Source organism: Siphateles boraxobius, unplaced genomic scaffold, assembly GCF_051911475.1.
Source record: "Siphateles boraxobius isolate OS27281-9 unplaced genomic scaffold, OSU_SipBor_1 141, whole genome shotgun sequence".
NCBI lineage: Eukaryota > Metazoa > Chordata > Actinopteri > Cypriniformes > Leuciscidae > Siphateles > Siphateles boraxobius.
In genome coordinates, this window is record NW_027508746.1 from 105911 (window position 1) to 117500 (window position 11590).

The 11590-nt window shown below is 45.0% G+C and overlaps 1 protein-coding gene across 3 annotated transcripts in view; it reads right to left on the minus strand.

The window, feature by feature from the left end:
- Positions 1-11590, minus strand: part of cacna1db (calcium channel, voltage-dependent, L type, alpha 1D subunit, b) — a 139874-nt gene that overhangs the window by 71414 nt on the left and 56870 nt on the right. For all 3 annotated transcript variants that reach the window (XM_077230290.1, XM_077230292.1, XM_077230291.1), the window contains 5 exons: positions 11068-11152; positions 3557-3583; positions 3155-3312; positions 2775-3000; positions 43-250 (listed from right to left, as the gene is read on the minus strand). In XM_077230290.1, coding sequence (XP_077086405.1) covers positions 43-250; positions 2775-3000; positions 3155-3312; positions 3557-3583; positions 11068-11152 — 704 coding nt within the window. The remainder of the gene's footprint in view (positions 1-42; positions 251-2774; positions 3001-3154; positions 3313-3556; positions 3584-11067; positions 11153-11590) is intronic.

An 11590-nucleotide genomic window follows, 5' to 3' on the forward strand; every position in this document is an offset into this window, starting at 1 on the left:
ACACACACACACACACACACACACACACACACACACACACACCTGAAACACAGTCAGCAGGGCTTGAGGGAAGTTGTCAAAAGTGCTTCGTTTAGTTACAGTCTCGTCGAAGTTGAATTTTCCGCCGAAGAGCTGCATGCCGAGCAAACTGAAGATGATGATGAAGAGGAAGAGCAACAGCAGCAGAGACGCGATTGACTTCATGGAGTTCAACAGAGAAGCCACCAGATTACTCAGAGACGCCCAGTGACTGGAAACAGAGAGAGAATCAATACAACCAGCACACTAAGTCAAGTCACCTTCATTTATATAGCGCTTATAGCAATATAGATTGTTTCAAAGCAGCTTTACAGTGATAATAGGAAATTACAGTAGCAGAGATTGTTTTGGCTGTACAGCAGATCTAGAATAAAGTTATTGTCCTGCTAAAGTTAGTTTTGATTGATTCACTTCCGTTGCAAAGATCATTAGTTATTAACTTAGCAGCCGCTAACACAACATTGTTTTCAACAGAAAACGTCTCTGTTACGTATGTAACCCTAGTTCCCTGAAGAGGGAATGAGACGCTGCGTTGAAACGCTGTGGGAATGCCCCTGCGTGATTGGGTCATGAAGCACGGATGGAATCAGTCCAGTGACGAGGCGGACCCAAGGGTGTAATCCATCAGCCGGAAACTGAAGCCTCGCGGGAGCCGCCATTGTAGCAGAACTTCACCTGCTGTTAGCATTGCATTGACCCCCATTCATTTTGGCGTCACTTTGACAGCGAATAACTTTACATCTGAGGCGTCCAAAGACTTCATTTGTCCATTATTTATTTCTAAAGAAACACGACAATGTATAAAGGCTCCATTACTTTGTATCTTACGTTATGGCACCGTAGAAGCCGTTTTTGTAAAATTAGGCTAACGATTGCGTCATAACCACGCGACTCTGTGTCGCATTTTAGAGAAATTACCGTATAGACAGGAGGAGAAGCTCGCAGGCAATATTTGACGGTCTATGAGGCAATCGGAGGGACATAGAGGCATAAAGTCAAGGGATTAGCCCATAGATAGAAGGTCCATAAAAGCAACGGGACAAAATATTTCAACAACGTTTTCGAGGAATTAGGTGATTTAGATGTGTCTTGGCACAGCTACTAGAAGATTTACAGCTGTCAGACTGTCGTCAAGCTCAGTTTGAGCCTGCGCAATCGCTCAGCCATCAGGAAGTGAGTGCAATAATCGGGCTTTACTTTTCTCCGTTGAAATCAATGGGGTCGCTGTGTCCATTTCTTTTACTGTCTATGGGCGTACCGTCATAGGCGAGTGACATCATCGACCAGGAAACTATAAAGCACCCCTGAATCACAACAGCACCAGCTTCTGTGTCTTCAGCAAGCGCTCTGTGTGAATCATTGTCTGAAAAGTGTTTTTGTCTGTCCCTAGTTGCTACTAGGCAGGAGTTTTGTCACATATATTGAATACATAAAAAGTATATAAATGGCGAGCGAACAGCAATATAGGAAGTGTGTACATTCTTGCACTCGATATCCCACGGGTGGGGATACACACCAACTATGTGTTGTTTGTTTGGGAGTGCAGCATACTCACTGATTGGGAGCATTGTGAGCGTTTACCATTAAGAACGCTGCACAACAGAACATCGTATTGGCAAGCGCTTAACTACCGTCTTTTTTCAACTGCTTACACACAAAATCCTTACTTGTCACACAATTTCTGAAACCTGACACTTAAACACCAGAAACACACACCAAACCTGTAAAACTTTACACTAATTCTCGGCCTTCGACTCAGTTTTCAATTTAATAAAACACTTTTTGCAAAAAACAACACACAATTATCTATGTAACACACACAAAATGTCTTGATTTTCTTTTTCAAACACAACCTATCAAAATGCCACACTTATTCATCAGAGCCTCACACACACTCCTCACATGTGCAAACACTCATTGCTTTACTGCACACCCACCAATCATGGCTTTAGAAAAAGCCTATAAATAGGCCAAAGGTCGAGTTATAGTTTTTTCAGACTGTGTAAAACTGTATTCACAACCACAAATACTTACAGTGAAAAAATAAATAGTTTGGTTTTAATCTTGCTTTTGTGTTTACCATGAATTTTCCAACATCTCTCCACCAAATGCTTTCAATCCTGTACAGAAATGTACATAGAAGCTCATGAAAGAAGAGCTTCAGGTTTTGAATATGTGTGTATATGATACATCCAAAAATATAATATTATGGCAAAAGTGTTTGCTACGTAAGACACATGTTTGCTTTTGAGATGTGTTAGTGATATTTTGAATGCACTGCTTCATTTTGCAAGTGATGTGAGGCATTTTGCATTTTGTGTGTGCAATTCTTGGATCTGTGTGTAAAGTTTTGGAAAAAAAGAGGCAACATTTTGAAACTGTGTGTAAGCAGTTTAAAAAAACTGTAAATGACAAGCTCTCTGTTCTACTTCGTCTAGTAATCTTGCTTACTTTTTTAAATGCAAGTAAGAGAAACAAATAAATGTTATGTGATCACAGATGGATCACAGTATAATGTACAAAATATTTTCATGAGACATGATCTTTACTTAATTTCCTAATGATTTTTGGCATAAAAGAAAAATCATAATTTTGACCCATACAATGTATTTGTTGGCTATTGCCACAGATATACCCGTGCGACTCATGACTGGTTTTGTGATCCAGGGTCACATATAGTCGTCAGTAATTACAGCATGATATAAAGGCATCTGATCATGTGAGCTGTTTCTCACCGAGTGACTTTAAAGATCCTGAGGAGTCGAACGCAGCGAAACACAGAGATGCCGAGCGGAGACATGATCTCAAACTCCACGAGGATCGTCTCCACAATGCCTCCGCAAACCACGAAGCAGTCGAAGCGGTTGAAGAGTGACACAAAGTATGCCTGAAGCCCCAGACTGTACATTTTTATCAGCATCTCACATGTGAACAGGGCTAGCAACACCTTATTAGCCACATCTGCAGACAAACACAACAAAACAAGCGGTCAGTTCTGACATAGTTATCATCATTTTTGTCAGTAATCAAGCTTTACTCATTCTTGTTCTGACAAACAAAATCAGCGGTGTAAAACCCTCAGTCAGTCAGTGTGTGTGTGTGGTGTGTTTCTCACCCTGGACCTCTGTGAGCCAGTCGGCCTGGTTATAATGCTCGGATGATATCGTGAGTGTGTTGAGGAACACCAGCAGAATCACCAGCCAGTAGAAGACGGTGGATTTCACCACAGCTCGGCACTTTCTGCGGCAAAACCTGTTCCAGCATCGCCAGCGGCTGCAGAGAAAAGATGTGATTGACCAGCACTGTGAGCGAAACATCAAGCTTTAATCTAATGAAATGCAACGCCCATGAATGTGTTAATTTCAAACACAACATAAACAGCAAGCATCAAAGCGCAAAGAGCACATACACACCGACATGTAAAATGTTGAGGTGAAGTGACATCAATAAGACAACAGCAAACACACATGCAAGACTGGAGCTGACTTCAGCTTTGAACACACACTGAGCTACTGACCTGAACTTCGACTTTGACAATTTCTGACTGAAAAAGTGAAAAAAATGACATCACTTCATGCCACACTACAAGCTGACAAACAACTTCCAAGTGCAATTGCTAACAAGCATTGTTCGATACTGAAACCACATGTTCAAAACTCTTCACACATTCAGCGACACACAAGTGTGTACGGACCAAACTGTGAATAATTTTTCATTGCTTTCAGACAAAATGCATTCAATCAACACATTTTTCAAAATCCACAAACACTTGTTACCCTCTGGTAGGCGTTATAGGTCTGTGTAGTTAGACAATCCCGGTCACTGTCACCTTCTGTACTGCGTTTACTGTTTTAATTCTGTTTTACTGTTTATATGATTTGTTGTATTTATTGTATTTGTTTATTGTATGCACCCAGTGGAGAGCGCTCCTAATTTTGTTGTATTGTAAAATGACAATAAAGGCATTCTATTTATTGAACTTTTGTCATTCATATTCCACAAACCGCACAAAAAAAAATATATTTGCAGGATATTTTTCATATGCTAACACACTGCTTTTAAAACTGATAAAAGCACATTTTAATTTGGCAAATTTCAAGCGTTTCTGCTTTATTTTATTTATCTTTATTTTATTTTTTCTAATGTTTTTGTTGTTAAATCTTGATTGTTTGTGTTGTATTTTCTGATTTAAAAATTTTGTGCTGCTGATTGTTCGAGACAAATAAACAAAATTAAAAAAATTATTAAAAAAATAAAATATAGAAAATCTTAGCAGAAAATGAAATGATAATCATTCCGAGCTAATTGCAGTTTCAGCTCAAAGCTAACCCCGGTGTCCTGCTTTACTCTCATTACCATGTTTCAGTGAAAGGAGATAGCTGGGAACTGAGGTTGGTGGGAAAGAGGAGTGGAACGAGGGAGGACAAAGGAGAGGAAGACCAAGAGCGGTGATATCTGATGAAATAAGGGCCACAATGATTGACCATGTTGTGAACGCCGGTTCAACCAAATCTGCACCGCTCAACAGTTGCAAAACAACAGCTGAGATGATACATATTACAGTACAATACAATATGTCTAAATTTTTAAACCTATTACTATACAGTAATTTTTGTGTTTTAGGATCCAAACGTTGCTCAGAGAGGAGGGAGAGGTGGTAATTGACATGGTAATTGGAGCCCGATCTCATGAAAGTGCGTATCTATACAGCAAATGTTATTTCTCGTGCCAATTATATGCCAAAAATAGTTTTTGTGTGCATATGATATGCACTTTATGGCGTAAATGCACTCCCCACCCTAATCCTACCCAAGGGGTTTTCAGTGCATAAAACCATTTTTGCCGTATAATTGGCACGAGAAATAACATTCGTGGTATAGATACGCACTTTCATGAGATTGTGTTGGTAATTGCCAACAATGCAATTAAACACCGGGAAATTCGGGATAGAGTGCTGGCAGACGATATCACTGTTGGAAATGTGAATATGGTCAGCACAACGACAATTGCCAGAGTCCTAGACAAACATAAAATAAGGATGAAGCAATTGTACACTGTACCGTTTGAGAGAAACTTTAATCGACTGAAAGAATCGGTATGTCCAGGTAAGACGTCTGTTCAGTATCAAACAGGGTACATGCACATGCAGTTATGCATCATGTAAATTACTGTAAAACTGTGTTATTTAGAGGGTAATGGAGATGTAATTTTAACTTGGCAGAAACACGACGCAGGAGAAGAAATGTGATTGGACAGAGAGCAAGCGCGGATGTGCCAGGCCAGAGAGAGCTAACATCACGATGTGAGGGTTTGCTGTTTCACAAACCACTCATCGGCCCCTACAATACAGAGAGGCGTATTTCATTTCTGAATGACCTGCATAATGAACTTGTGGCGAGGGGCATCAAACTGCCCTTTCCTCCATGTTGTGTGTGATAATGTGGCATTGCACAGTCACAGCACAGGCGTAACTACGGTAAGCAGGGTAGGCGGCTGCTTACGGGCCCCGACCAATCAGGGGCCCGCGTGACTGGAAGATATTGATTGACAGCCGGGGCCTCCTATCATATTTTAATATTTTTAGTCTGATCGCATTTTACTTTATCACAAATTTATTTGAATAAATAATGACAACTAAATATTTTACTGATCAATTAAATACATGTGTGAAACGAACAATGATGGAGTCTGGTGTAATTTGTTTCGAATTGGGACTGGGGAATCCCTGGGTCTGTAAGTGAACATGCCTATTGTCACAGAGGAAAGCCTCTTGTGAGCATCTTTTTTTTATTTTTTATTTTATTTTTTTATTTTTTTATTAAGGATTTTCAAATAATACAAACATCAAAAACAAAAAAAGGAGTGAGCATCTTTTTTATGTATTTGGACCTAGGCCTATGTGCAGTGTTGTGCCTGAACGCGTTCATTGAACAATAGTTCATGAACTCGTTCATATTTTGGGGCGAACGTGAACTGAAGGTACTGTATTACTGCCTGATGAACGTTATTGTGAACTCACGCTCTCTCAGTTTAACTTCGTTCAATAGGGATCCAGATTTCTATAGAGTCTTCCAGGCGAAAACCCGGATAAAACACACGTAAACAGGCCTTAATATGTAGCAAAAAAACACCCAATCTGGCAACACAAGCTACCAGTGTCGCACCGCGGCCGCCGCATGCGTCAGCAAAACGTCTTTGGTTACGTATGTAACCCTCGTTCCCTGAGTAGGGAACGGAGACGTTACGTCGGATGACGACGAATGGGGTTTCGCTTAGAAAGCCTATCAACTTCGAGTATTACAAAACGAGCCAATGGCAAAGAAATGCCATGGGTCTGCGGAATTTGCATGGCGTAACTTCGCCCCACCTCGTGGGTATAAAAGGAGGAAGCCGGCAACATGCAGATATGTTTCTTCGCTGAGGAGCCAAGACTGAGCTCAGGCGATCCCCGCGGTACAGCGGAAAGTGGCAGGAAGACGTAACGTCTCCGTATCCACATCTCTGGTATGCCTGCCCCTCGAAAGCAAACCGAAGGAACGGTCTGTGTCGAGGAAGAATGGAGACATGAAAGTAGGCGTCCTTCAGGTCGATTTCTGCAAACCAATCCTGGGGCCGTATGCATTCGAAAACGCGTTTGGCGGTGAGCATCTTGAACGGCATCCTGTGAAGGGAGCGGTTCAGCACGCGCAAGTCCAGGATTGGCCGTAACCCACCGGTTTTCTTGAGGACAATGAAGTAGGGGCTGTAGAAGCCGGACCTCATCTCGGCTGGAGGGACAGTCTCGATTGCACCCTTCAACCAGCAGGGTGGCAATCTCTGCTCTCATGATGGGGGCATTGCCACCGACCAAAGTGGAGCGGAATCCCCTGAAGCGGGGAGGAGACCGTGCGAACTGAATCGCATAGCCGAGCCTGACGGTCCGCGCGATCCAGTGGGACAGACGGGGAAGCTCTAGCCAGGCTCCCAGGAACTGAACCAGCGGGATCATGCGAACCACAGGCGTCCCCCCGGAGGGGCAGCGAAGCGGAGTAACTGGCCCAGACGTGGACGGCATAGCGGCCCGGTGTGGGGGCACAGTTAGCAACCGCGCCCTGGCAGAGGGGGCCAGGGGAGGACCAGGCTGGTCGTCCCACGGGGGTCTGCTCTGCCAGGGGTCTGGCGACAGAGGGGGACAGGGGCGAAGCGGTCCGTGGACGGCACGCCGTGTCAACCGCGTCTGGGACAGAGGGGGGCGAGGAGAGCACGGCTTGTGGGCGGCGCTCTGTGTCGCCCGAGAACTCTGTGAGCTCAGGGAAGAGGGGATTGTTTCTGTTTTTAACCACATTAGGGTGCTGCCCACCCATGGGTGAGCAGCGGGGACTGGAGAACAAAAGATTCTGCCCCGGCCCTCCACCGGGGGAAGGAGTGGTCCTGCTACCACCTCCTGAGAAACAATCATCATCCCTGAGCAGCCCGTCTCAGGAGCGCCGCTTGGCCCGGCGTTTAGCGGGGGGCGGGGCAGGAGATGGCTGTGGCGCCTTCTTGCAGCTTCCTCCGCGACCGGCCCTGGGTGGAGGCTGCTGCGTGGTCCGGGCGGGAGCCGCAGGAGGGCGCCCTCGGCGGGAAACAGGTTGAGGCGTCTGCCCGGCCGGCTGGGTGGAGGCAGCAGCGGGCCGCCGGGGCAGAATGTGTTTGATGGCCTCGGTCTGTTTCTGGCCAGTTGAAAACTGTTGGGCAAAATCTTCAACCGCACCGCCGAAGAGGTCGGCCTGGGACAAGGGGGCATTAAGCAGACGCGTCCGCTCCGCGTCCCGCATGTCGGCAAGGTTCAGCCACAGATGTCCCTCCTGGACCACAGCTGTGGACATCACCAAACCCAGGGAGCGCGCGGTAACCTTGGTCGCCCGGAGAGCAAGGTCGGTCGCGGCGCGCAGCTCATCAAAGAGCCCTGGGTCTGTCCTACCCTCGTGCATGTCTCTGAGCATCTGGGCCTGGTAGACCTGCAGAGTGGCCATAGCATGCAGTGAAGCAGCCGCCTGTCCCGCCGCTCTGTAAGAATTCGCCACCAGGGTCGACGAAAATCTACAGGATTTGGATTGGGTGCTTAGGCTCGCCCCGAGAAGAAGCACTCTGAGGACATAGTTGCATGGCAACAGAGCGTTCAACCGGGGGAAGCCCAGTGTACCCACGGGCAGCTGCCTCATCGAGGGGAGGAAAGACGGATGAGACCAGCGAGCGGTCCCGAGAAGACAGGGGGGTCTTCCAGGACTTCGAGATCTCATCATGCACATCCGGGAAGAAAGGTATTGGGGTTTGCCGAGGACGAGGATCGGCGGCCTTACCCAAAAACCAATCGTCCAGCCGCGAGCGCTCGGGACAGGGTTGAGGCCTCCACTCAAGTCCGATGCTCGCGGCTGCCCGGGAAAGCATGGCCGTCATCTCCGGATCAGACTCGAGCACAGCCGTATGCACACCGGAAGGTGGCAGCTGTGACGAGCCCTCACTTCCAGAAGACTCAAACCCGCCTAGTGATGCTGCAACAGACATGGCATCTTCCTCTGTAGCTTCAACTGAAACACGCGGGCCACCAGAGGGTAGACCCGCGGGAATCAGCAGTTCGCTAGCGGGCACCGTCATTGAAGAGGGGGGCTGGGGTCGCGGACACATAGTCGGCGCCTTGTTCCAGACCGTAACACTCAGGTCACCCTGGCCACCAGGCGCAGAGCGGGGGGTGGATGAGGGGACTCTCACTCTTGCAAGTTCACGGAGTCTCGACCGTAATGACGCGATGGTCATGTTCCCACAGAGAGAACATGAGTCATCCACGAGCGCTGCTCTAGCGTGATCAATGCCCAAACATACTATGCAACGCTCGTGCCCATCAGAGTCCGATACCAATCTGCCGCAACCAGAAGTACACGGGCGAGACATCTTTAAAAAGAACTGCCACGTGTAAGCTCGTTTAGTGAGAGAAAACTCAAGTGTTGAAGCACCCGGGGAGAAACGCACCGACTGGCAGACCACTGCAACAGATAAGCAGGAAGCACGCTCTCGCCGTAGATCGCCGTCATACCAACACTCGTGGTACTCGTTTGTGAAGCTGACAATTCAGAGATGGCTTGTGGAGAGAAGAATACACTTGGCTCCGAAGCGAAAACATATATCTGCATGTTGCCGGCTTCCTCCTTTTATACCCACGAGGTGGGGCGGAGTTACGCTATGCAAATTCCGCAGACCCATGGCATTTCTTTGCCATTGGCTCGTTTTGTAATACTCGAAGTTGATAGGCTTTCTAAGCGAAACCCCATTCGTCGTCATCCTACGTAACTCGGAGTGACAACGAAAGGGAACAAAAAGCAGCATGTAGTCGACAAAGCAGCGAGGAGGCGTCGTATCGTATGATCAGTTTTAAGACAAGGTCGGTGAGGATGGGAAAAATCTTACATTTCTGTGCAAACTTTGCCCGCCGATAAAATAACCGCTGTCTGGGTTGTGGCAATAATTAAAAAAAAAATTGCTTGCAGCAACATATGGGAAAAAAGAACTATGAACTAGTTCATTTTTTGGAACCGTGAACTTAGTTCAAAATTGTGAAGTATGAACTGAACTAGTTCATTTTAAAATTTGTGAACTGAACTTTGAACTTGTTCATGTAGAAAGTGAACTTTCCCAACACTGCCTATGTGTGTGTAGTCATCGCAGTGAGTAACAATGTGTTATGGTGCGCCGTCACCAGTGATTTTTCATGTGTTATGGTGCGCATTCACCAGAGTGTTTTTTTTTCTTCCTTTTTTGTTGTGCGCGTAGGCTACTCCTGATTTTATAAGTCTTCTCATCTCTTATATACTGTGTCTCTATGATCCTGTCCTCTTCATGCTAGTCTACTCGTGGACATTGCGTCATCACATGCTGTAGTAGGGCCGCCTTGATGATCCTGCATAAGGGCCGGTGTCGGCTCGTTACGCCACTGAGTCACAGACTGGTTCATCCCAGGACGTCAGCATTATTCCTGCCTCATTCTCCCACTTCTTAAACCCTATAGAGGAGTTGTTCTCTGCATGGAGGTGGAAGGTTTATGACCAGCATCCACATGACCAGAGGCAGTGATGTGGACACATGTCTCCTGAAGACTGCCGGGGTTGGATTAGACATTCCTGAAGATACTTTCCCAGATGCATTGGCAGAGAAGACATCAGATGTGATGTTGATGAGGACTTGAGGACTAGAACCTTCACAGGACTTTACAACGAGTGATTAGACTACACGTGTTGTTCATGTGTTGACTTTTTTATTTTCTTTTTTCCCAGGATTAGTTTTTTTCTTTCCTTTTTTCACCTATTTACAGTATTTTCACAAATAAAGTACTATATTCAAAGAAAAATAATTATTTCTGATTCATTCTTGTTACATAAGTATGCTTTGGTGCATTCAATAAATTCACAATCTGTTATTCTATAATGAAATACTGTTTATGTGCAAATTCATTCAACCTTTAAAAATAAAAGTTCATTTTTGATGTATTCTGTAACAGACTTCCAAGTCAAGGATAATAAATAAGGGATTCAGATGGAGGTTTCATGGTTTACATGCATGTTTGACTTGTGATGTGTTCCTCCCTTTGTTTTTTCCTATTTGTGTGTTTTGAAAAATCCCTGTAATACCTAAAATCGCAATAAAAAAAAAGTTGATAATTTATGTAATGCTCCCTGTTGCTAGTGTTTTTTAGGTCAGTGTGTTATGAGTGACATGCATGTTTTCTGAATGAGAATTTGTGGCCAGTGATTGGTGGAACGAGTGTATTTTGAGACATGCATGAAGTGTTTTTTGGTCTGAGTGAGTTTGAGGTTAGATTAACTGTTTGGCCAAATTAATGCAGACTGTATGAAGAGTTTTGAAAATGTGGTTTCAGTATTGAACAATGCTTGTTAGCAATTGAAAAAAACGGTAATATTTCAATAAAGATACAAGAGCTGGGAGTTTGTTCATTGTAGATACAAGAGAGCGTAAAATACTTTGAGCTTTATGACTAGATAAAATGGGATTGCTTACCAGACGCGTCCACAGCAGAAGATTTTCTCATTCTCTTCTGGGTTCTCCGTGTTCACAGATTCGTTCTCACTTATGGGGATACTTGCTGCAGACACACAAGAAATGCACACATGAGTACAAGAGAGCCGTTGGCACTACTGTAACGCAGAGGGAGTTACAAGCCATCTAACACTTGTAAAATTTGAGTTTACATTGTTTTAAATGCTAATAAGGGAAATATGCTAATACGGGACAGTCCGTCAGCGGTCGTGGGCGGAGCATGAGCATGATGACATCATAGTGCTCAGAAAATCCAAACGCCTGATTATTGTGTTTAGACTTTTTGAGGATTAAAAAAAAGGAGTGAATAGATTTTTTTCATTGTATGGTGGTTGTGTCCACATTTATATGCAAACACCATATAAAAGTGAATTTTGCATCCGATGAGCCTGTATCACTCAAACCTGGGCGAACTGAGTGCCAGTCACAGCTGGACACAGATAACAAAGCTCATTGACAAGTTATCATCCAATGTAATGGCAAA